At 37.2% G+C, this 27,409-nt stretch overlaps 2 protein-coding genes across 5 annotated transcripts in view; one reads left to right on the top strand and one right to left on the bottom strand.

Annotated features, from left to right (window-relative positions):
• LOC117409328 (talin-1) overlaps nt 1-11,914 on the bottom strand; it is a 97,320-nt gene extending 85,406 nt beyond the window's left edge. For 2 of the 4 annotated variants that reach the window (XM_059020135.1, XM_059020227.1), the window contains exon 1: nt 11,101-11,914. The gene's annotated coding sequence lies outside the window, so the exon portion shown is untranslated. The remainder of the gene's footprint in view (nt 1-11,100) is intronic. The other 2 variants (XM_059020181.1, XM_059020275.1) reach the window with 2 other exon arrangements.
• A 6,182-nt stretch (nt 11,915-18,096) lies between these two features.
• Nucleotides 18,097-26,206, top strand: LOC117973160 (cyclic AMP-responsive element-binding protein 3-like protein 4). The gene is made up of 10 exons (XM_034924533.2): nt 18,097-18,255; nt 19,504-19,644; nt 20,399-20,735; nt 21,259-21,356; nt 21,949-22,047; nt 22,833-22,939; nt 23,492-23,560; nt 23,999-24,083; nt 24,674-24,767; nt 25,179-26,206. The coding sequence occupies exons 1-10, from the start codon at nt 18,238-18,240 to the stop codon at nt 25,562-25,564; spliced, it is 1,434 nt and encodes a 477-aa protein (XP_034780424.2). The 5' UTR covers nt 18,097-18,237; the 3' UTR covers nt 25,565-26,206.
• Nucleotides 26,207-27,409: the final 1,203 nt, after the last annotated feature.

Genomic DNA, 27,409 nt, shown 5'->3' with positions numbered 1-27,409 from the left:
GCTTTGTAAAGTCATTGCCCTTCACTGTCAAACGCCACTCACGAAGCTAAGAGAGATACAGTGAGCTGCTATCAATAACTCATTCCCAATCACCAGCCAGCAATAATCAGAGGATTTCCCACCTTAACCTTTGTTTGAGGCCATTAACAGGAGTGAATGCAAACACCAACCACGTGCTATAGAGAGACACTGGCAGTGAAGAAAAGATTAAACCCATTAGCACCTGTGAAGTGTTGAGCTGCCTTAAGGAGTTTAATATTACTTGGGTGGCGGGATCGAAGTCTCTGCTGCACACACAAGACATTAACAACTGCTCTTTGCAATAAGACCTTATAGCAATGGGTAAGTCTGTGACAAAGAGCGATTGTTTATTTAAATACACTAACTTCTTACAGCCTTGAACACATTCTTCTCCCCCAACCCCCCCAAAGTGTCTTCTCAAAGCACTAGACACTGTACATACATAACCTTGAAGAAAACCCATTATGCCAATCCTTACTGTAAGATCACGTGTGTTTCCAACAAGCCTTCTTTCTGTATTTGCTATCCTTCACATGCATGTCCTGAATACTCCCACATGGCTGATGTACTCCTGTCGTTTAATATAAAAGACAGGGAGAAACAAATGTACACCTTTGGAGAAATGGATAACTCCCCATTGCACTGTAATGGACCAAACCAGTCAACAGCTTTAGAAACTCTCTATTTGGTTAATTGGTTAACCAATCTTAATTTTCTTTCTAGATTTGCCCTTCTAAATGCCCTGCAGCCTCTATATAGCTATAGATTGTGTTGAACTTTTAACCCTTAATAAAACATGCACTGACAGCTATCATTTCACACCACTAAAAATAGAAACAATATTTCACACGTATGAAATGCCAGTTGTCAATGCAACAGAAATACACGTCTGTGGTGTCCCAATTACAGTTTCCAACTGAAGCTAACCAAACAGGAGGGCCACAGAAGGATGCAGAAACCAATCTGAACGCAAGTGGCCAGTGTTTTAACTGAAGTTATCACATCACATGCAGTTTTAACATTAAGCCATAACCAGCATCACCCAGAATTATATTTTAGCTATCCTAAATCCAATTCTTGATATCCACAACAAATCAACAGATATCAGAAATGTGCATTCTGGTTCTAAAATTGAAGGGGAGGACCTAAATTCTTTAAATTCCTAAGTTGAAAGTGGATAAGATTTATTCTTCAGCCACACATTGCCAGCCTCTGACCAACAAGTATTAACACAAAAATAAATCCCTGTGTTCCAAACTAAATAATTTCTCCTCTTCTTCAACTGACGGAATAATAATGTGTGTAGCTTTGACCAAATAAGGACTCTAGACAAACACTGGCAGGAGCTGAACCCCATCCAGAGGAGCTTAAAACATCCAGCAACTGGAAATGAAACACCCTCTGAAATCTCCTAAACAGGACTGAAACCGCTGCAGGGTAAACCCCGAACATAAATATATGACATCTCCATTCTCTAGAGGCTCTGCCTTCATTTTACCATACTAGGGATAGAGCAGGCCCTCCAAAAGAAAAGACAAAGTGTACCTGGAATTTAAAATTATAATGAAGCAGATGGGCAATTTCACTTGAACTTATTACTACCACTTGTAAATTAACCTGGCAGGACCTCAAGGTCTTACTCCTGGCATTGCTTTTGTAAATTAAATTTATTACCTAAAATGCTTCCTGAAATTAGCAAACCATACAAGTTTTGAAAGTTACAAACATTTTATTAAAAAACAGTAATAATTATGCGTCTGCTTTACATTTCCCTTTAAGATGATCCTCCTTTATGATTTTTTTTTTCTTTTTTTAGGGGAAAAGCAACCAGCTCTCCCAAATTTTCAATACACACTGAAAACACTTGATTATTCAAATGCATTCTGTCAGAAAACAGACAGAACTGTTGCCCACATTAAAACAATAGCCGATGTCTGCTTAAAAACATTAACATAGGGTACAGAGGGCACATCTTCTCCAAATATGGGCTCACCACTAGGGACTCCATAGGCCTAAACCCCTCGCCTCAATTTCTACGAGCACTATTTCTGTCTCTTGAATTGCAACGAATGGATTTCATGTCAAAGGTCAAACTGTTAATATAGAGCCTCAGTCCAAAAAACAGAATGCATACCCAGAGGAAGCGGACAGTAATCATAATTGATCATTACGGGAGACCAGGCCTTTAAAGTTCACACATGGATACAACCATCATCAAAAAGGCTATTCAAAGGGAGTCACCCAGAATACATTCAGAGTTCTCTACTGGTACTCCATGACTCTCTATTACCAACCATCATTCTTCACGTAAACTGGTACCCTATTCTTTTAAAGCATCAGTTTGTGTGTTACTAAGTCACATACCAAGTTTATGTTTGAAGCAAGGCTGGTTCGTTGGTTACAGGAACCAGTTTTTTACTTATTCATTTATTTAGTAAAGTCTAACAATGACATTGCTTAAAATACTATTTTAGTTTCACTACTTCACATTCAAGATAGATACCGATATTAAAGCTGAAAAGGAACATATGGCTGTTTTCAGATCAGTTCAGTCACTGAGCCCATTTAGAACAACAGCTCTTTAATTCAGACACTTATCTTCTTGGCTGGCTTAACCCTTTCAGTCCTGGCAGGACCTCAAGGTCTTACTCCTGGCATTGCTTTTATAAATTGGTTATTTAAGCTGCTAGTGAAGCACTGCGCATTTTAAAATAGTAGCACTGTTACATTAGATATTGAAAAAAGGGCTGACTGGAGGTGAAGATGCCTTAAGTAAACTGTTTATAGACAAGTTTCTGTTTATTAACAAACAGGCTTGGTTTTAAAGGCCACCCTCAAAACTAGCTCTGTACAAGACACCAAGGTTAGGCTCCAACCAACATTTTATAAAATGGACTGCCAAACAGCTGCAACATGGGGGGGGGGGGGGGGGGCATATGGAATTTGAAATGAGGGAAGAGACTAAAACCAATTCCAGATGTCAGTTGAGGTTTACCAATTTACCTCCCCTTAGAGAAGCTTCTTTTAAATGAATTCCCTCTTACGGCTACTTTAACAGCTCAGTGTTCAAATATGTTACCCCCACTGTGTCTTCAACCTCCAGGGGATACTCCAAAAGAAGCTAACAGGGCCCAGCATAGTGTGGACACTGCTGCATCAGTATGCTTCACACCGTCCATCCTGGGCTGGGAGCTGAACCTTTGAAGACTGTAATGATGGTTCAGATGAGACACTTGATACACACTGGAGTTACAAATGGAGTCTGAAACCTGTATGTTCTGTTCATCTGAAAATTATAGGAGACAGGGCTTTATTGTTTCAATAAAAAAAAGAGGCAAGGCTAAAATATACTTGTTTGGTATAGCTTCCTTCTTAAGTTTTATGAGAAATCCAAGCCTAGGCTACTGTAACATACTTCACTGGAATGACTTATTAATAGCTTTAGGCTACAGTATGTGTGTACTGCCATCAAGAGCTACAACATTCAATAGCTATGTAAATTACTCCAAACTAGCAACACGTGTACTTATAGTTAAGGCTGGGATAAAGCCACGGTGATCACGGGTGTCACAGATTCCGTGATTTTTGCTGGTGTCCGTGATTTTAGTGGAGAACATTGAACTTTACCAACACTACTTGAATGTCTATCTCAACAACAAATCAAAAATAAATTAAATAAATTAAATAAATAAATAAAAAGCTTTTTTTTCACGGTTGCGCTAATGATGTTGAACTATCTTGGTAGCCTTACTTTGCAATGTAGCCGTTCACACTTTAAATCAACTGACAGCGCTGAAAAAAATGTAAACATACATGCAGTGCAACTCTACTGCCCGATCTAAACCTGCATTTTTCAAGAGAAGTATCTCAGCGTAGCTGAGAAAGAAGTGTTTGAGGCCATTCCACAGTTTGAAGATAACTGTGCAGCACAGTGTGAATACCGTGCTTACTATGAAATTATCAGCGAAATGAAATGCGACAATGTTTACCAGTTCTGGAAAAACATGGAAACGAGATTCCCAACGCTTGCTGTAATTGCTGTCAGGTGCTTGACTGTACCAGAAGGAATATAATACATCATTAAAAACCATTATAAAAAACTGGTTATTGGTTTCCCCATTAACTTCTCCACAAAATGTTGACCTAGGTTGGTGGTCATTAAAGAGGGGGACGTTTCTGTCAGAACAGGCAAGCAACCTCCTGTTTTCTTTCTTTAAATCGGAGGCTACAATCCATTGCATGCAAGGTACAACAACAGAGTGTTGTTCTGAACTTAGCAGAAGCTCAAGTTTTCTTTTTGTAGGAGTCAGGAGCCTGTATCATTTGCAGGCTGAGGATTAGCAGCTAGCCTGAGAGATGGTGAATGGGATGGAGCAGCCCCCACACAGGACTCAGCAAGATTCCCATCCTGCACCAAGACCCCTTGGGACAAAGAGACCCTTATTCCCAGAGAACCCACTACAGTTTGCATCAATAGTAACCTTGTTACTAAGCAAAGTGTTTCAAATATGTGCTATTCCCTTTTAATTTGCTTCTCCCCTGTATGTCTCAAATCAATTCAATTTATTTTACAGTATTTCATGTGTTTAAGGGAAGGGGTACTGTGTTTTTGGCAGGTTAAAGGGGGTTGAACAATCTATGGAATCTTCTATAATCACAGTAGTGACTCAGTCAAGGATATTGCCACTGCTGTTCCAAGTGTCCGAATGACATTATTCTGACCAGATCTCTAATCACGGCATGACAATATACTGTACCAGCACAGCACTTAACCAGCTACACCCCTTCAGCTCCATGGCTTTAAAATCCACTGGCTCAAAGACTAGGGTTGGCAACTTCACTGCATGTGGCTGTACTTTCCACCAAGACAAACCAGTTGGTATAGTAGATTAATTCAGCTACAAGAAAGCAAACCAGAAAGTGAGAATGTACTAGTCTTCTTAATTGATGGTTATTCAGGCCCAAGTGCCTATAAAATTTAAAAGTGCTTGAGAATTACGACCAGTACAGGATTTATTACTGTGACAAAGTTATATAAAAAATTCAGTACTTGTAAATGTCTTTAACCGGTAACGAATAAATGCAGTTCATACTAATACTGTACTAACAAATTCAAACATGTTAAGGATCACTCAACTGAATACAGAACAATGCCTGACTTGTAAAAATAGGACCAGGTCAGTATTTTACATTTCCCAGATTTTCAATGTATACATTTTGTAGCTTTGCAGGGTATTTTTGGGTAAGACTCAAATATACCTTACATGGTCTTGTTATTTACTTGAAATTCAGTAAGAAAATGAAAGACGATTAGTGTAATTCTATTACTATTACAGCCCCCAGAGCAGTCATGCTGCAATGCCAAACCTGTACAGCTTCTATCTAAATAAGCAACAGTTTTACAACTGTAAACACATATCTGAAAAGAACAGAATAACTGAGCTTTCTCACTCATATATGAAGTGTTCAAACCCACACTTAAAGAGTAAGTAGCGGGGTTTCGAAAAATACAGCGTTATACGTCCCCATGTGTTGCTACAAATGTTTAAATGATGTACCTGTACATTTTTCTTTTGCATTTAACATCCTGACAACGTTTTACACTTATAAATGTAAAGTCTTTTTCAAAGGTATTTTCAAGATGTCAGCCGAGTGCACGTGTGTCTGAGAACAGGGGCATGTCCCTGATTACTGCAGGAAGAGCGATCAGAAATAGCAATACAAGTGCCCTGGCTTTGTGTTCGGTGTGACATCATGGGTCCTTCTTGCTGCGTTGCCCATTTGGCAGCCTGGGCAATAACCCTTACACTATAAGCTATAACATGTAATGCGAATAATAATAAATTAGTTTCTTTTGTTTACTGTACACATTACGCTGTAAAAAGTTTTCAGGCTGAAAATAACTAAAAGAAATGACTGATACGTCATTTAAACAGTTGTAGTAACATGTGGGGATGTATAACGCTATAGTTTTTGGAACAAGAGCCTTTACAGAAATTCCACAAGGGTGTGTGCAAGGGTACGTACATTTCCAAAGGTGTCTGACAAAAAGAAATTATTAAATATAGACAGCAAAGGAAACTAAAATGCTTATCAGTTGCTGAGTCAGTCCAGAAAGAGCAATATATCATCCAGTTAGAACAGCACAGACACCTTTAGGTCTGGTTATTCCAGTCCATCTCCAGGTTGGTGTTTGTATTTTCTGCAGAGCTGGATCTTTGCCTCAGAACTTTGATTGACCATGGACCTGAATCTCAATCACCAGGACTTGGTCTACACAAGCACAAGACTGAAGAAACACAACGTCCCTACTGTACCTTCCACAAAACATGTACAAAGTACACATTCATATTAGCGCTGGGATGAATACAGGACTTTCATGTTTGGATATTCGCTCATAACTTAAATATTCGTTATATTGCTCAGAACGCAGGCAGAGACAGCATAGCAGCAGGGGCAGGGGGGGCGTGGTCCCTGTGTGTGTGCCTTTATTTTTACAGCAAGGCGTTACAATATGTCACACATTAAAGTAGAAAAATATCCCAGGAGTAAATATGTTGTGTAGGCCTTACTTTACCCCAGTGAATTAACTACAAAACAAAGGATGCCAAATAGCAGTTCAAGTTAAACGTGGTTTTGTTTATTCCTGAAATAAATAGTACATAAAGTTGACAACGCATTTTACTTATTTACATTTTTTCATTCCTTGCCACTGCTGTTTCACCACAGTAAACAGTGGCCATAGACATGTTTTCATAAAGTAATAACATGAGGTTTACTTGTGCCTTTTTGTGGCTGAACAAACGAACATCTGATTTTTGTATCTGAATACATGTCAAAAAATATTGGTTTGAATATTCTGATATTTGTCCCAGCACTAATTAATATTTAACATTGTTTTAAATATATGACCACTTTCACTTTTGGCAAGCGTCTGTACAGAAACCACCATTTCATATCAAATGCAGAATCTGCATCTATAAAATGGATGGAGTGGAGACAAGAGTTAGTGGACAAACAAAAATTGTTTCAGAATAGATTCTCAGACTAAAAACCACACACACAGACACATGCTCTTATAACAGACATTGAAAACCCCACAGTAGTTATTTATACAATAAGTAATACTGTACAGTGGTTATTGCAAATCCCTCAATGGTTATTTATACAAGTAAAACATTCACTTTTTCTTTCTTCTCAATAAAATTGTCTCCCGATAGCTGAATTTCAGTTAAATGTAGTATAGAGGCAGTGGAGTTAAAAGGTCACTTTTTAGAATGAGGAAACCAAAGACAATGGGAATGTTCACAGTAGCTGAAAGAGATATCAATAGGGGATTTTGTTTTGATTAACTGTAATTCAGAACATAACAGGTATTATTATACCAACAGGAACTTAATCTTTTACTCATTTAAAACTTGCAAGACAAAACTATAATGTTTTAGCTGAAGCAGACAGTATAGAATTTATCACGTCGAGCAATACTTAATACCTCATACAGTTGCTGTCGGTTTCTCGTCTTTTTTAAACCCAGACAAAATATTTACAACTATTAGTTTACAACTAGCAGAGTTATCCAATCAATTACATTAATTTATACTGTTATTAGTGCTGCCAAATAATTATCACATAAAAAAACAAACTGATGATATTTTCATTGATGCAACATGCAACTTCACTAGGAAACCTCCTGCTAAACTACTGCTTTAGATTAAGAAATGATTTGCTCAGTATTAAGGAGTGGGATATTTAGAATGATCCATCTTAAAATATAAAATACATTACTGATGAGCGGCCACATACTGTATCTCCACTCCTCTTAATATGTTTTCATTTTCCAATTGCTCCACAATAAAGAACCTTTCAGAGACAGAGGTTAGGGTTATGTTTTGGGCTCTTTTCCAATATCGTTTTACATAAATGTTGTTTATGTTACAGTAACTGAATTGTTGATAAAAAAACAAAAACATTTTGGTCAGAGGCCCTGAATGCTTTCAGAAATCAGACAGTCCCTGTCCTTGTCCCCCGTCCCCTCCTGATCATTTTTTGTGTAATCCAACTTACTCACTGACCACATTTTTCCAGTCTAGTCAGAGCAGAAGGCCTGCACAGAGTAAAACAGGGAAGCATTTCCCAATCGCATTCGCGCCAAATTAGGCTGTAAAATATGTATGTACTGAAAAAGGCGTGTCTGCGATATATAGTACAAGGAAATTTACTACACAGTATATTCCAGATAAACACCCTTATGTCAAATCCTAGAGGCCTTAATCCACATTTCATCTTGAATTCCTTACAGGCAAAAAGAAACCGACAACTTACATGCAGTCTATATATTTATGAATCTGTTCTTAGACCAGCATTTCTTAAGAGGTCAACTTTAATCCAGACAAATGATTTTCCAAGAGTGAGAGGATGTAGGCCTACTTCATGCAAAACAGTTATTTGCCTTAGTTCTGAAAGTAAATAACATGTCTTGTCTGATGAGGTAAGTAACATTGCGGTGGGTTTATTAGCAGACTTGTGTACAACCTGGCTCGGGTGATGCCAGAGCAACACACTAAGGATAACTTGCCAACCAACCCAGTTTTATGCAAGACCCTGGGTGGTGTTGCCGATTTGACGTACAGTAATTATCTGCCTCCTGAACAGTATTTATTCCACATTTGTGAATTCTGAATGTAGAGTGTAACAGACAAACAGGATCAGTCCAAAAAACAAGAGAAACATTCATAAAAAAGGAAACCTTAAAATACCAAAGTGATTCACTTGATTTATAATTAACATAATGGATTTTCTATTAAGAATGACCTCTCAGTTTGTTTTTTTTAATGTATCTGTTCCACCTTTCATTTATGCAGCCCTGCTGTTTTGCAGATAAAGCATTGCGGGCGTAGAACTAGCTACATATATACTTAATTTACTAACCAATACTGCCCTTTCCATTCTGTGGACAGTCACACCATACGAAGCAAACCGGTCAAGCGTTTAACTTAAACACTTGTTATCAAGCTCTGTGAAGTGTTATCAGCAACTTCTCCAAACGCATTTCACTCCACAGTGGTTCAAAGCTGCATGCGCGAGCATGTCAAATTCCTTAACCCTTTCCACCCCAAGAATTCAAGGAATCCCTATTACTCTGTTTGGGAATTGTTGCTGGGAGAAGGAGGTTCCAGATTAACCAATGTTACTCAATTCACTTTCTGATTTTAAAATCCTAAAACAGCTTGAAATTAAACAGTAAAATTTTTTTAAAAAAATTGCCCCCAGAAAGGGCTATTTTAAAGTCATTTGTTCCACTCTTGGCTGCTTCTGTGTTTGAGATCAGCCTTAATATTTGTACAGATAGCTCTTCCCTGCAGCTATTACATTTTTTCTATGTTGTCCAACAATGAAGGGCACACCCTGGCTGCCACACTGAAAACTTGTTTCTCAAATACTTTTCACCCCCAGAGGCAACAAAAAGTATGTGCCACTGACTAACTTGTCACTTCATGTCGATAATGCTTTTAGCCATCACCGGATAGCTCCACATCAAAAGCCTACACATGTAACCAGAAACTTCACGCAAACCAAGCTTACAAAATTAGCTAATACTGAGAAAAATAACTACACTGAGGTACACTGTTTGCTCCAAAAATAAAACTTAAAAATACTAATTTAAGCACTGACCACATTTACCTCAGAAATGATGCCCTGTTTTTGGCTGTTTTTCTACTTGCTGGAAGATTTACCAAAACAAGTGATTGCAAAATAGAACAGAAGAAAGGAACACGAGAGCATAAAATGCCCAGAAAGGACGACACCCATGCCTGGCAACAAACCTCATAGAACATGCATAGAATAACCTTGACAGGCAACTCCATCGCAGTTGACTATACCCTGTCAAACTGCAACAATATCTGGTAATAGTGTTTATTTTACATATTAGGCCAATACATAACATGCTTTAAGGATTCTGCAAACTTGGAGAATGCATCTTTCTGAAAAACAGACTTGTTTTTTATCAATACATACCTAAATCTAAGCCCAGCACCTTGAGCATCAGAGCCAGAGCACTTTGCTCCCACAGCAGCTTGTGAAATGTTCAATATAGACCAAGTAAAGAAAAGCCTCCAATTGTCCAGACTGACACTTAACAATTGCTTCTAACAAGCAGCCCAAATCAATTTGGGAGACAGTTAAGTATTTTTTTTTTTGGGGGGGGGGGGGGGGGGGGAGACGTCAGATCTGTAAAGTTGTTTTGCTTTTTTGTTCTTAAGGACACTATGTTATCATCAAAACATACTTTCAGCTAATAAGCTGTAAATCCCTAAAATGTATGAACACTTCCCCAGGTAAAAAGGAAGTGTTGTTCTCATAGGCCCGTTGGCATCCTGTAACGTTCATAAAATGCCATTACATCAACCATAGCAGAAAACTATAAAAAGTGCAGTTACAAGAGTTCAAAAATGCTATACAGTATGTGTAAACTACTCTTTACGCAGGCAAACGTTAGACCTATCTATTTTAGAATGCACAGTACAAACTTCATCTTCCTCCGTGTCTAAACTTCTTTCTTACGTTTTTTAACTTCTGTTTTCTTACCAAACGCTCGTTCCCGTTTTATAAAGCATATACCTGGGCTGCAGAAAGTGCTTGTTATCATATCTGCAAGTCGCAACAAAAGCACCGTTTTTAGAACTTATTTTTATATATATAAACTTGAGACCAACTGCACCGTTCTGATCATTCAAGTATTTTTTTTTTTTTAATTTCCTGTCTGCTTTCAAACTCTCAACCACAGACAACTTCGCCTCCCAGTCAGATTTTGTAAAAAGTAAATTATACGCGGTTTTCAGGACCGCGACCATGTATGTCACTTAATTGTTACAACAAAACAAATATATAATAAATATCACAGATTACTGACTCACTGGACAAAACTATAGAATCTGGCGATAAAGCCCATAGAGACGTTGTGGGGGCTTCGTTCTAGTAGTAGTCCGGACACACTAACTTCACACCCCAAATACAACAAAACTTTTAAACCGATAGCATAATTTACAGAACCACGTTTAGGATTACTGTACTACTTACCGCTTACAATTCTCTCTTTGTGGTCCCGTTTCTCCCCTCTTGTTGGAAATTATAGAAAAATATCCTTTTTTTCCCCAGCCTACAGTGATGTTCTAAAGTGCTGGTTAATGTCAGACTCTTCGTGATTTCCACTCCCTGATGAGATCAGCAAGACAAACTCCACCCATTCACCGACACGGCCCTATATGTGCTCACGTCACTGAGTTCTAAAGAGAACGGTTTAAAGCGGACGTCTAATGAACTGTAAGACACAAACACGAAGTGTAGTTTGAAAATAAATACTCGAAAAGAGTTGGATTAGATATTAAAATATTATCAAGGTTACAAATAACTCAAATTCTGCATATCAACAGAAAACGAATACAATTAGTGCCTCGTTTGCTTGTTTTTGTTTTCTTGAATAATTCTTGAAAAATAATAATAATAACATTTAAAAAGTGTAATGAGCATTGAGTATAGTTAACCTGTACCCAGTGCCGCCCACAGAAATGTTCCGTCCCGGGACAATTTTTTAAGTCAGGGATTCGCCGTAATGCCGGGCCCGGTGTCAAAATTGCTGGTTGTCTGCCCCCCTGTGGGCGGCACTGTCTGTACCTGCAATATTTCAGAAAGAAGGTATGCTGTTCAAATCAATCAGCTTGTTATCAAAACCTGGGACCAGTTTCACAAAGAACTCCGAGCATTTAGCAGGGTTTTAGCAAGCAAACGGTATTCTCTCTGCCTATTTCACAACGGAAGAGTTTTGAAGAAAATCAGCTAAGTTAGTTATAAATGATTGCAAGCTTGACTTGTTTTTCTTTCAATGTATTCTCATCAGTATAATTAAGCTGGATTCAGCAAACTGCTTTGTTAAAACTGGCCCTCAAACATTATTAAACACTCGCTCCTAAAAAGATTCTTCATACATGTAAAGGTAAAATCGGGATGGAAATAAGACGCAGATTGCACAGCAGTGATCCACTCCTGGTTTTACTATGAGTTTAATAAGACACACCTGAGATTGTTACATATATGCTGTTGGTAATCAAGCATGTATTAAAGTCTGGAATGTGTGAAATTGAGATGCAGTCGGATTTCCAACCCTGTAAAACCTCAAAAGCAATAAATCCATAAAGACAACATGAGTTTTGAACCTCTGGATTCTAAAGCTCTCCAATGTCCAGTTTTCTATTAGGCCCATTACTCAGTCCATTCTGATGTAGAAAATGATTCCACTGTATAAAACCAGCCTTTGTACACCTCACCATGACCAGATGGAAATAGATTTTCTTATTACCGTGATTGTTATCTTGGCATGCTTTATGTACAGGTACTGTACATAAGGATCATAATTGCTGTGGAAAACAATGCTTAAAGGAGTTCTTCGATTTTAAAGATCCATTTCCATCCAATTATTGGCTGCCGTTTGTAACACTATTACTGGTCCTCATTTTATTATTCTAAGAATATGTTGTTGTTGTTTTTTTACATTATTTCAGGACATGCACGTATTTCAAACTACAGCTAAAGCGCTTAATCTCTGTGTGTTTGTTGTAGGGTCACATCTTATTGCAGCCAGACCGTAGGAGTGAGTTTACAGTACAGTACAGTACAGCAACACATAAAATAACAGGAAGTAGCAACAGCTTTGAAATATCTGCAGATTGAGGAATTACAAACAAATAACCAACATATATTAAGCAGAAGAAGTTAAAGGGAACTAGTGAGAATACTGCGAATAATACTGACAATAGGATGAAAGAAAATGTAATTTACCACTGCATTAAATTCATGTACGAGTTGCTTTACTGGTTGTGATCTGAATAGGGTTAAAGCATGCTTAGAAAATGGCAGCCGAAATTTTAATCCCCCACTGGTGCATTATGTTGCGTGGCTGACCAGAAATTATTTGTGTCTCAGTCCCTTACATTTTAACTTTGCAGGATGTGCACTTATTTATTTATAGCATGTAAAGTTAACGAGGAACACTATTTTCCAGCACACAGTTTAAAAGGATTTCATTTTTTCCTCCCAGCAAATATCAGGACTTATTGTAATTGAATTTCAAGGTCATCCGTTAGTCATTGATGTTTTCAGAGTTGGATGCTTGCAGTTATATTGAAGAATTGAATTACTTTGTTACATTTCCGCCAGACAATGTTCTGTCATTTCAGCGTTCCTATAAAATAAAGAACAGTCTGTGCAGCACAGTTTGTCATGTTGGATGTCAGGGTGCAAATAAGATGTCTTCTTTAGCTGTAGAGCACAGTATTGATGTTTGCATTTACATTGGGTTTAATATTCATAATAAAACACAATTAAACATTCAGTCCAAACCTTATGCGCACTGTTTATCTATTGTCTATTATCCTATGATATGTGTTTCTAATCATCATTTATTACTGTTCCTGCACTGTTATTACATGGTTAATAAAGTCCCCCGAACATTTTACTTTTGCAAAGTAAACGGTCCCATATTTATGGAACTCACTGTAATTTAAAATGCTGAGGTGTGAAAGTAATATAGTTCTCTTGAACTTCAGAATTATAGGAAACATAAGAAACAAATGACATAGGGCAGCAGTGTGGAGTAGTGGTTAGGGCTCTGGACTCTTGACCGTAGGGTCGTGGGTTCAATCCCCGGTTGGGGACACTGTTGCTGTACCATTGAGCAAGGTATTTTACCTAGATTGCTCCAGTAAAAACCCAACTGTATAAATGGGCAATTGTATGTAAAAAATAATGTGTTAAAAAATAATGTAATTGTATGTAAAAATAATGTGATATCTTGTAACAATTGTAAGTCGCCCTGGATAAGGGCGTCTGCTAAGAAATAAATAATAATAATAATAATAATAATATTTATAAATGATAGGAAGCCATTATGCCAATCAGTGTTCATCCGGTTCCTAGTAGCTGGTTGATCTCAAAACTTTGTCATGTCAGGTCTTAAATGATCCCAATTTCAGCATCAACATGGTAACCACTCCTTGTGTAAAGAAGTGTCTCCTACCCTCTGTCCTAAGTTTGTCTCGATTTAATTTCCAACTGTGTCCTCTGATATATATATATATATATATATATATATATATATATATATAGCAAACAGAAGTGCATGACATGAAAGATTTTGTTAGTAACAATTACTATAAGGGATAGAATAAAAATGTTGAAACCTTGTTAGTTTATCTAAACAGAACTGCTGCTCTGATATAAAAAAGATTATTATTACACTATAATGGTACATGTAGTTAAATAAAATCAGCGTCCTATTTTGAAAATTATTTTGACTCCATAGTTTTTAAAATACTTTGGCCTAAGAATGAATCTGCAACCAAAACTGGTGAAGCAAAGCTGGCAGTCTCTTCTTTATGTTCCGGAACAATCCGCTATATAGCGTGTGTAAATCACAGGTGTCTAACGAATACTTTCTTCATGTTATCTACATCTACAGTACAAGCATGCATTATGAGCTTATGTTTAATGCTTAACCTTTTCACATCTACATGCTACAGTAAGAGCATATTTATCTGCAACGCTTCTTGCATATACTGGACATATTTTGTACATATCAATTTCCGTTATTGTGGTTATTATTATTTATTATTTGTTCTTATTATTTCCCTTATCCAGGGCGACTTACAATTATTACAAGATATCACATTATTTTTACATACAATACCCATTTTTACAGTTGGGTTTTTTTACTGGAGCAATCTAAGTAAAGTACCTTGCTCAAGGGTACAGCAGCAGTGTCCCCCACTTGGGATTGAACCCACGACCCTCCGGTCAAGAGTCCAGAGCCCTAACCACTACTCCACAATGCTGCCCGAAACAGATGTCTTCACGGGGGGGGGGGGGGGGGGCAGGGGGCAAGGTGTCCTCCGCGCACCAGCGACCCCTGCACTGGCCGGGCGTCTGCGGGCTTGCCTGTAAACTGCCCAGAGAGATGCGTTGTCCGCCGACGCTGTAGCTCTGGGCTGGCTGCATGGCGGGTTTGCACAGTGAAAAGAAGCGGTCGGCTAATGGCACACATTCCAGAGGACAGCGTGTGTTCCTCTTCGCCGCTCTCGAGTCAGATGGTCTGAGCCTAAATACAATTAGGCATTTCAAATTGGGAGAAAAACACGGTAAAAAAAATAATTGCCGACTACTAAATTAAAAAAAAAAAAGTTGAGCAGACCTGGAAATTATTTTCTTAAACAGATTTCTGAGGTGTAATGGAAACAGATCAGCCAACAGAGCTTCCTCTTCCCTACAGACGAAAGCTATCTACAAACTTCCTCAGACATACTGTAACGAATTGCCCTCTCGGCCCATTGAATTGCAGGGATCAAAGACAAACATCTTACCACTCAGCTAAATAGCAAGCTCTGTAGTCCAGTGAAGTACAAGTCTTATGCTGGTGTCAGTTAACACAACAGCCACTAGGAGGAGATCCATTAGAACACATCCGTGTGATGGAAGCGGGAGGATGCTCTAAACACATAAACACATACACGGACACAGAATATGGAAACATCTCTTTTAATTTATTTAATTTCAATGGTTTGTGTTTGTGTGCTTTTCAACAAAAGGGACGCTCTCTGTATTTGTTTTAAACTGCTCAACCTAGTGGATATTAGAAGTACATCACCATAGTGGCACTCCCATTGTACTGCACAATAATTGTGTGTTTTTCTTGGGGACATGTTTCCTCAACAATAAAAACAAACCCTCATCACCATTTTTGAAATATTGTTTATAAAACCTGTAGACATGTAAATAAGCTTGAATAATTTAGATATGCAAAGATTAGTGATTGTGGCTTACCGCTAGTCTGTCACTTGCGGTACACTACTTGCAAAATCATGCTGGGGCTGGGTAGAAAAACAGTAACAATGGGCTTGTCATTGGTGGTATTCTAGACCACTGCACCTCTGGAAAAAGTTCACAACACAAACCACACCATTCAATATGATTGCACTGTGAACTTTTGTTGCCATTGATAAAAAAAAAATGAAGTCCAACCATTAGATGCGACTAGACTGGTCCCTCATCCTCTAATGAGGTGGTCAGACCATGTGATCAATGGTGTCCAAATCAGTCCTAAGATCAAGCAAGATCAAAATTGCTAAGAATCAGGTGCCTGAAATCATCAGCAAATCATTAGCAACTTTGGCTAAAGCCATTTCAGTACTGTGAAAAGGGTAAGAGTGATTGTTTTTCTTAAAGGTCATTGTCAGCCAGATGGTTAGATAATTGAGAAGCTACTACTCATTATGAAGTTAGAAATGCCTAAAATGGGAATGGAGAGACAAGTCTATAATTAATCAAAATGTTAGGATCAAGAGAAGGTTTTGTAATTGCACACAGCTGTTAAGAAACCCACCTTCTTAGAAACACTATGTGTCTGACAGAAAAAGTCACAGTGTTGTTTCATCATGAAGCACAGGGAAGCAAACTGTTCAAGAAAAGCTTGGAAATGTACATGTGATTTGATTTCTATTACACGAGAGTAGATGTTAAAACTTCATGCTGATTTGAACTCGGCTCTCGCCAAGATATGCACCAACTAAGACGTAGCTTTACAGTAAACTAATGTGATCCATCTGTGTCTCCATCCATTTGCGCTTCCTTCCATATGATGATGTAGATATCCTTCTGTCTGGTGTTGATGGCCGAAGTGTAATGCTGGCTCCAGGGATCAGCTTATTGCCTCCCTAGCGCATCAGCACACACAACGGCTGCGATGCTGGCTCCGGGGATCAACAACAGTGCGGTCTCCCCAGCGCATCAGCATGACAACCGTCTTAGTTCAAATAACTATCATGTGAAATTGGTCAACAAGTAATTATTGAAAGCCTCTATTGCTCACACGTCAAATACAATATGATTTATATTTTTTTGAAGGAAAGCTTTTATTTTAAAACATATACAGTAAGCCCAAGTCCTGCAACTTCAGTCGCTGTAAGTATATAACCAAAATAACATTTAGCATTTTCTCATGAGTCACGGATTGAATAACCACCTATCGATACACTGCAAATATATAAATGCAATGTAATTAACAGTTCATGTTTTGTTTTTAACATTTACATTTTGTAAGCTGTACAATACCATGTATACCAAAATCCATTCTGTTTCAAATGTGTGTTTTGGTCAAAGAACTAGGTTGCACAAAACTCTTTGGTCAAAGCATGTACCATATATATATATATATATATATATATATATATATATATATATATATATATATATATATATATATATATATATATATATATATATATGTTTAATGTAACGTGTTTCTTTCATAACTGCACATGATGTGAGGTCTACATAGCTCTTTCTAAAACAGTGCATCCACAATGAGGATATAGGGGCGTTCTTAAAGCGTTTTACTACAAAGTGCCAGGAGGACCTGTTGATAACGCAAAACTAGAAATAAACAATTTAGGAATACCTCAGTTATTTATTTCTTGTTTTATTGCTTCAACAAGTGTTTGTCATTTGAGAAAAAAAAGGTGCTTATGACAATTTGTAGAAAATGGCTTTTTGTGGATCTCCCTTGCTGTTTTTAAACGTCATCAAGGGTCTATTTAGAATATGTTTGCAAAATGACACTGCTGGATCGATAAACATAAAAGTTTCACCTTACTTAAATGAAGTGTGTTGTGCTTCATAATAAGTATGATTACTGAAATGTGTCCATCTGCTACTGTTTGCATAGACTAGCAGTCCTACTTAGCCTTGCCCAGTGTACTCTTCCCTTTATTAAATTATAGAGAACGGCTTCTTCTGAATTGTGTGTTAATTATAACCTGTAGTCATGTGTTAGTTTCAGCATTAAGACGCGATTTATTTTGTCTGAGGCTATTTTGAAAGAACTGGAAAATACTTTTTGCAAGAATGGATCGCCAACACAGCAAATAAACGTGTAATTACAAACTGAGCAAGGAGTCTGCTTGAAGGACGCAGGCTAGAAAAACTACATCTCCTAGAAAGTACCACTCAGAGGAGGAAGTAAGGCGCATGGTAATGTCGTATTTGTTCACCGCTGTTGGTCTCAATTACGTAATTTCTGTCTTGTTGGAAGGGGATTTCAACAGGAAAGTAGACTTGAACCAGCAACAACAGCGATTAGAAAGAGAGACGTTTGTGTAGTTCTTAAAGCAGATGTTGAGTTCTAAAAAGGTACGGTAATTTTATTTTCTGTTGTTTAAATATCATATTTAATACCAGCAGGATTGTTGGTTTGTAAAAATATTAAAAAAATATTTGATGACGTACCGCACTTTGCGCTATTAATACTTGAAGCCTGTACTGTCTTTAGTTATAACATGATCATCATAATAAAACATTATTATTTAACATTGGCGATTAGGTGATGATGACGATATAGATAAATATGTCCAGGTTTAACATTGCACCAGCAAACTTGTTTTAGAATAGTGATTACCAGTTCTGCAAACACATAGCGTACATTAAAGCTTGTTATAGAATAATACAATTGTTTTTAAACAAAACACGTGACGTTTCTGTGCGTATTATTAAACTATATTTATTTGTTTATGGTATGGTAGAAGCTACCTTTGTATGAGTTCGCGACACAGTAATTACATTTATTTTGTTGCACGACAAATGTATGTTGTTACATTTTCCTGTTGAGCTGGTTTTCGGCTGTGCTGATGTAATGGTGCTTCGCTTTCATGTGACCATGAGGAAGTGGGTGGGGTTTTAAGTTGCTGTCCGCTGCATTTCATTCTGAAACCTGCGGTAATACTGTACCATGCAAAAACAAAAAAACAGATCAGTATCGGCTGTCAAAATAACATCAATCGCCAAGTCTTTTCCAAGGTAGAGAGGTTTGTTCTCACACCCTGTGTTGAAGCAATTGTACTGCATTATTTTAGTATTATAACATATTTGTTATCACACTTTTAAAATGCGAGGCTGTATGCTTCATAAATCAACATGTATCGGCTAATTTATTTTTAAATCTATTCTGAGGCACAATTTGCCGTAACTGAATTTCCATATACTGTATTCAATGGATTAATTAAGTCAACTCCATGCCTGTTTGCAATATTTAATAATGGTATATACAATTTATATAGGAGGCGAATCCATAAAAATGCCACGAACAAACTAAAATGCAGAAAAGACTAAAAAATGCCTCGCCCTTCACGTATTTATAGAATGGAATTTGAAAAGCTTTGAAAATGTTTCATCGTGTGTGTTGCAGGAGGTCTGGATGATGGCGGTTTTCTTATAATTTTAACATTTCTCCTGCATTGTCAGTTTTTGTAATGAATAGTTAGCTTCAGATTTTAGAACTGCAATACAATTGAAACATAATATGGAATTAGTTTGCTGTTTTGCACAGAAAATACCATGCACTATCCTGTATAGCCCAAACTGACTGAGGCTTTTCGATTGCAGATGCCCTATACCCAGGACTTTCCAGAGATGGAAAGCACAGATCTGTTGGGACTGCTGTTTAACGATGGGAATGCTGATAATGATGATGTCTTCGCTGACGGGGCCATGCTGATGGAGGAATGGGGTCTTTCGGAGCAAGATGTAGGTTTATTTCTATTAAACACGATGCATACTCCACGTATATAAAAGAAGAGGAGATAGGGAGCAAGTCTTTTTTAAGCAGTTGAGTTGGTTTGATAAATGTAGGGGTTCAAAAAGCTGTGCTTTCCTTACTGAAAACAAAATAAGAACATAAGAAAGTTTACAAACGAGAGGAAGCCATTCAGCCCATCTTGCTCGTTTGGTTGTTAGTATCTTATTGATCCCAGAATCTCATCAAGCAGCTTCTTGAATGATCCCAGGGTGTCAGCTTCAACAACATTACTGGGGAGTTGGTTCCATACCCTCACAATTCTCTGTGTAAAAAAGTGCCTCCTATTTTCTTTTCTGAATGCCCCTTTATCTAATCTCATTTGTGACCCCTGGTCCTTGTTTCTTTTTTCAGGTCAAAAAAGTCCCCTGGGTCGACATTGTCTATACCTTTTAGGATTTTGAATGTTTGAATCAGATCACCGCATAGTCTTCTTTGTTCAAGACTGAATAGATTCAATTCTTTTAGCCTGTCTGCATACAACATACCTTTTAAACCCGGGAATTCTGGTTTCTCTTCTTTGCACTCTTTCTAGAGCAGCAATATCCTTTCTGCACAGCAGACGGTCTTGTAATTTATGACGTCACAGAAACCCTAGATTAAATTATTTTCCTGTAACTCACTGAAGCCCATCTATTATATATGTGTGTGTTTCCCAAAAGCAATATTTGCCAATATTAATAGCTTTTTATATATTTATTGCAGATGCTGAATGGCATTGAAACAGAAGACTTCTTAAATTCCATTTTGGGCAGTTTGGAAGACGAGCCGGCTACATTACAGTCCTGGTCCCCCCAGGGCAGTGACAGCGGGATATCTGATGATAACAATAACTGGAACAGCTCTTCCAGCAGTGACATCACACCATCACCCAGTCCCAAGTTCTGTGAACAGCCAGTCAACAGCCCTGAATTTCAAACCAACACCGAGGTCATACAGACAGACCATAACTATTCCCTGAACCAGGACCAGCAGAGCACCAGCGACACTCTGCAGAGCGTACGAACGGAGCATCCTGAAACAGACGTGTCCATCGATTTAGGTGTGTAAAGGTTTTCACTTGTGCCACATGTCAGGCCACTGCCACCGTAATCACAAGAGTTGAAATATCACATTGGCTAGTTAGCAGTACGCTTAAATTATTATTATTATTATTATTATTATTATTATTATTATTATTATTATTATTATTATTTATTTCTTAGCAGATGCCCTTATCCAGGGCGACTTACAATCGTAAGCAAATACATTTCCAGTGTTACAATACAAGTAATACAATAAGAGCAAGAAATACAATAACTTCTAACCCTGTGACGTATTGCTTTGCAGAGATCTTGTGTGTTTTACATTCATCATAATAACATGTATGTTTGGATCGCTTGAGTTATTTGGGTCAGTTATATAATGTAATGTAGTAGCTGTAATTCATGTCTCGGTCTTGGCTAATAAGGTGTCAGTTCGAGAGGATTGAGAAAGGAGGCTAACCTAGAATGTTCGACATAAAATGTTCTTGTACAGCCTGATTTGTTGACCCATATTTGTATTGCACAAAAATTTCCACTTAGATGACTGGGAATCACAGTATATGGTTGAAGATTACTCCAGTGAAACCCCGGTCTCTCTTGCAATGGAAGATTTCTCTCAGTCTGATAAGGAATGCCAGGTATGCTTTTTGAAATAACCTAAATTAAAACAGAAATACTTCTGCCATAAAACATTGTGTTGTGAAGACTTTGAATTTGTAAAATAGGTTTGTATCTATATTTTAGTTTAAATCCAATATCTATCTATCTATCTATCTATCTATCTATCTATCTATCTATCTATATATATATATAAAAAAATTTCAGGGATGGAAATAAGACTCCTATTGCATAGCAGTTTGATCCATTCCTGGTTTTACTATGAGTTTAATAAGACACAGCTGAGCTTGTTACCTATACACTGTGGCTGATCAAGCTTGTATTAACACCAGGAATGGATTAAACTGTTATGCAATAGGTGACATAAAAAATAACAAATGTTAAGAAAATGTTAACTTGCATTGTTTTAAATTAGAGACTTGTCTTTTTCACCAAGTCAAACATGTTATCCTTGTACAACTCTTTAAGTAATTCAACTGCATAAATATTGCTTTAAAAAAAAGAAAAGAAAAAAAAATATATATATATATTTTTGTGTGTGTGTCAAAGTTTGACATCAGAGGTAATAATGTATACCTGAACAGCCATTAGCTGTATTTTTCTTCTTTTCAGATCCAGTTTCAATTCAAGGAACTGGTTCTAACAGAAGAAGAAAAGAGAATTATGGGAAAGGAAGGGATTTCAATACCAACTAATTTGCCCCTCACAAAGGTCAGTTTTCCTCTCACGTTTACATCGAAAGCTTCTTGTTTATGCATTTTGTTTAGGGAGTGGCACAGTTCTACATTCTTTGATTAACTTGCACCCTGCAGGGTTAACCCAGTTCTATATTTTATTGGAGCGTTTTACAGCACTGGGGAATCTCTGAATTGCTTAATCATAATATAGTGTCACAACTCAAAAGAAACGTGGTCAAGTACACTAAAAGGTTTTGGAATGTGCACAGTGTACTTTTGCACTTTACTATGGGACTTAGTTTTATCATAGTTTTTATCAGATTTAGTGACTACACTGGACAGAAGTTACCAGTAACATTTATGTCATTTTGGCATTCCATTCAAAATGGGTGTGTTTAAACAAATAATATGGTTCAGTATTGAGTTCCTAAAGACTGTAGGTGTGACCTAAAACAGCTTAGTGATAGAATGTTTTTTTTCAATGGGTTAAACGAGTTGTCACGCCAGTTATAGGTGTGATTTCTAAGAATTGTGATAAACATTTAAACATTTAAGACACATTCGGGTTCAATAATCTGCTTCAACTGACACAATCATTTTAATATAATATACACAGTTGCTGCATTACAAAGACACTTCAAAAGCTGTCTGTCCCAACAAGAGTCCTGTTAATCTGTGACTTCACTTTTATACACAGATGTTTAAAATTGTTAATGTGGTATTGTTTCCCCATGACCTGTCACAAAAGAGAACAATCACCCTGTGTGTTGACTTGTAGAAACTTCTCCTTCAAACTAAACCAACCCTGTTTCTTTTCAGGGTGAGGAACGCATGCTGAAAAGGATCCGAAGAAAGATCCGCAACAAGCAGTCAGCCCAAGAGAGCCGCAAAAAGAAAAAGCACTATGTGGATGGGCTAGAAAGCAGGTAGGTGGCATTACAGCCTCCTGTTATTGCATTGTAGTCTACATTGGGCACTCCCGTGGCTTGGATCTCTTTGTGACTTATAACTGTAGGATAGTAGGTCCTGGGTATAGTCTAGCAGTAAACTGTACTGTAGAATTAGGGCTTGAAGTTTTTGGGTGTTACTTTTGATCACATGACCCTTTACACTTCTTTTGAGCTGATTCTGTTTCCTAATTAAACTCGGAAAAAGCTGTTCATTACAAAACAATGTCATTTGTTTTTACCTTCATATCTTAACTGTGCCTGATTCTGTTTCGTGTAATTTTTATTTCAAACAGACATGACAAATTACGTTAATGGCTCATCGCTGATCCTAATTGCATTACATTCTTGCAGTCACCTAGTTTATCGTTGTGCTTTTGTTATTTTCACTCATTTAACATTCCTTGATTATAAAGTGTATATATATATATATATATATATATATATATATATATATATATATATATATATATATATATATATATAATATGATATAATTGTTTTAATATTTTTTTTATTATCATTATATAGAGTTGCTGCCTGCACAGTTCAGAACCAGGAGCTACAGAAGAAGGTGAATCAGCTACAAAAGCAAAACCTGTGAGTAGAATATTCATTTCTTTGTTCATTTTGTTGTACCTAAATGGAAAAACATTTCCAAAATGTGACCATAAGTTAAAATCCATAGTTTTTTAAAATATATATAAAAAGCCTTGATTATTCAAACTTCAATTTACAAACAGCCTCCTCGTAACCTGTCTCATTGTGTGCAATACTCTCCTGTCCTGATGTTGTAGAAAATGTGCTAACCAGCTCTCAATCTCTGATACTGACCGTGCAATTTAGTAATTCATGTGTGTTTTTTATAACCTTGTTTTTTTTTTAAAACTGTTTTGGCACTGTGTTTCAATATCTCATGATGGATTGTTTAAGGTTGTGGGTGTTATGTGGAGTCTTCTACCTCCTAATTTAAAAAATAAATAAATACAAATATTGCTCAAACAAAAATAAATACAAATTGTTCAATCTGCTTACCAGGAGTCTTATTGAGCAGTTACGGAAGCTTCAGACACTGGTGAAGCAAACCACAATGAAATCAACCACCTCGAGCACCTGCATCATGGTGAGCCTTTCCTCTTCATACCATTCTGTTTAAGCACTTAGATGCTCTGCAAATATGGGAGGCTTTTGGCAACTGCTCCTTTGCAGTCAGCGTCAAGCAAGAGATAGATGGCACTGTGATGTTAATGCTCTCGCCTCAAATGGAGTCTGGATTGGGTCTCGCAATTGAGATGAGTTTTATTAAATTCATTCAAAAACCGAGCCCCCCTAATCCAGGCAGATGTGAGACGTGTTTGAAGGGCAATGTGGTTACACTCGCTGCTTTTACGGCTATGTGGATAAATGGAGACGCTGGTAATTTTACAGTGGTTAAGAGGAATTATACAGAGGTTGTAATATTAGTTTTCAGAATAAAACCAGCCATTTTAATTGTTCTACTGCATATCTGCGTTATGGCATTTTGCTGTTGCATTGAAGATGACATATATTGCAAGACATACTTTCATTTTTGTTCACAAAAAGACGAAGGCAAATCTCTTTTTTTGTGCATTGGGACTATTTTGCAGAACTGTGTATTTTTAGTGTTGGAGTTCTTGTTTTATGTATTTTTTTATTTTTCGGGATCCATATTTGTATTTGTTCCCCCCACAGGTATTCCTGTTGTCATTTTGCCTGATTGTATTCCCAAGTGTGAACCCATTCGGTACAAGCGGGTCCCAGAAGGAACTGTACACCCCTTCAGGAGGTAAAGGCCAAGATCAGTTCACTTTTAGGGGAAATACATTTGTGTAATTAGTTGAGCGATGTATTATTGGATTAATGTTTAAAAGAAATATTGCTGCACATACCACTACAGCTATCGTGAGGCAAGGTAGCTATGGTGGCTTATGAGTTCTGTCCATAATCTTCAGCACCCTTGATTAGAGACTGGATTTGGTCTAGACATATGTCACGTTTTAGAGTTGCTTTTTTATTCAGACAACTGCTTGGTAAGGACATTATCACAAAATATCAGAATCTGGGAACATAAGGAGCTATCTGTGCATCTCATTTATGTATATAAGACACTTGCATTATATATATATATATATATATATATATATATATATATCAGTGGTGTCATTTTTTAAGTAACGTTTTTTTCTCTTCTGTTCAGTTATTTCAAGAAGCCTTCGTTCACTTTCTGGTGTGGAAACCATTAAAGATGAACCAGCAACAACACATTCCCTTGATGCCACAGAGAAGGATCTGTTATTAAATGTGGAAATCACAAAATCTGTGCTGTCTGAAGGGCTGAATCGCACACCAGAGGTTCAAAAAGTAGAAAAAGCAGAATCTGAATCTGCAGTTAACAGTAACTCCTCCTCCGACTTGCCCTCACAAGCCAAAACCAAGCTGTCACCGGCAGGAGAAAGACACCTCAGCCCTGGAAATGAGGCGGTGGACTACACAATGACTGCCGCCGCAGTGAACAAGGAGGACTGGCTCGACCAGAAAACCACAACCGTGATAATACAGCAACATCGCTCGGATGAAATGTAAAAGGAATGTTCCTGCTCCAGTTTTGAAATAAGTTTAGTCAGTCAAGCCGTGCACTGTAAGCAGAATGTTATAAATATTTATATATATATATATATATTCCCTTGTAGCAAGGGTTTCCATGCGACTTATTTGACGTGGTGAACATGAAGCTCTTACTGTTGTATAGTATACTGTGTTCAGGTGATGCAAACTTTAAATATGTTGGGAAACAATATGGCCCTGTGTTTTATATACAGTACCTTTTAAGATAATCCATGTACTTGCATCAATACTTTATGCCCTCTGAATTTACATATCTGTGTCTGTTTATTATCCCATGGTATGTTTTTCTTTTAATCGTCGTTTATTGCTTATGGAATGTTTGTTTTTTATTGTTGTATTGAAATGTTAGAAGAAAATGCTATGACCTGTAGAATCAGTGACTGCAATTTGTGGGGAAAAAATAGAGGATTTACACAGCTAAAGCTTACTGTTACCTGTAGCTATAAATCAATCCTTACTGTGTTTCTATGTAGTGCGCACTGTGTTTCTATTATATAATCATCTGATGACTGTGACTGTCATTGCTATGCTATTGATTGTACTGCAGTACTGTTTAATTTGTGTCTTTTTTAAATAATAATAATAAAAAATAGAGCGCCACTGTTTCAGTTCTGATTATTAAGCCTGCTAGTGAATGGAGTTCATTTATTTTAGGCAAAGCCACCACAATTTCTGCTTTCTGTACAAGTTAACACTAATGCATTAACCATTTTAGGTGTGAACTTCACACCTGACACCCTGGGATTGAAGCTGACACCCTGGGATCCTTCAAGAAGCTGCTTGATGAGATTCTGGGATCAATAAGCTACTAACAACCAAACGAGCAAGATGGTCTTAATGGCTTCCTCTCGTTTGTAAACTTTCTTATGTTCTTATGTAATTTCACTGTTACTCCTCTGGGAAAACCTAACCTTCACTTTGATCTGTGATCGAAGAAGTCTGACACCGTGGGATGTGTGTAACGCATTTATATTCTGGCCTCATACAAATAATTGCATTCAATTAAGCCTGTTCCTAACAAACGCTAACCCTTCTTCTCAAAGCCTAATATCTTAGAGGCTTCATATTTGCAGGGTTATATAAACGCTGCATAGTAACATTTTACATTGATCCAGCAGGGTTATGTCTGATTTAAATCCAGTTGATTTTTTTTTCATTTACTACCTATTTTATATAGTTTCTCAAGGAAAATACATGAAAAGTATGTTTTAAAAGCTGTTATTAACACAAACGTCTTATTCTCACTGTCTGTAAACTAAACGAATGGCTGCCCCCGGTTCTGTGGCGCATAAATAGAGCGAAGACGTAAAAAAAAAATACTGCACTGAAATGGTATTGTGAAGACATCTTACCCCGTTATAGAGCGCCTGCCCCATCATTAACATACTCGCCGAAGCGATTCTAATGATAGTTCAATGGGGTCCTGAATAGACAACTGAGCACTGTGTTAAGACCCGCTGAAACCAGGTTTATTTAGTGGTGCAATCAGGAACTTTAACAATTGAACACACTATAAAAAGCAAAGTAGTCCTAAGTAACAACTGCGTGTGTTTGGACTGACACAGAAAGAGGAAATCAAAGAAAGAAAAGTAAAAGAAAAGAATGACTGAGGAGTATTTTTCTCTGGCGTACTCCATCGCTAAATTCTTGTAGTTCACATATTGTAGTTCACATTTAGAGGATGTCACAATGATAAATAATTTGCTTTATTTATGTATTTATTTATTTATGTAAGATTGTGTAATTTAGTTTGGTATGTAACTATTCACAAACCACCATTGGAGGTTCTGTACAGCTACAACT

The sequence above is a fragment of the Acipenser ruthenus genome, chromosome 1 (assembly GCF_902713425.1).
Source record: "Acipenser ruthenus chromosome 1, fAciRut3.2 maternal haplotype, whole genome shotgun sequence".
In the NCBI taxonomy this organism is placed as follows: Eukaryota; Metazoa; Chordata; class Actinopteri; order Acipenseriformes; family Acipenseridae; genus Acipenser; species Acipenser ruthenus.
The sequence above is the reverse complement of the archived record's forward strand: the minus strand, read 5'-3'. Positions and strand labels throughout refer to the sequence as shown.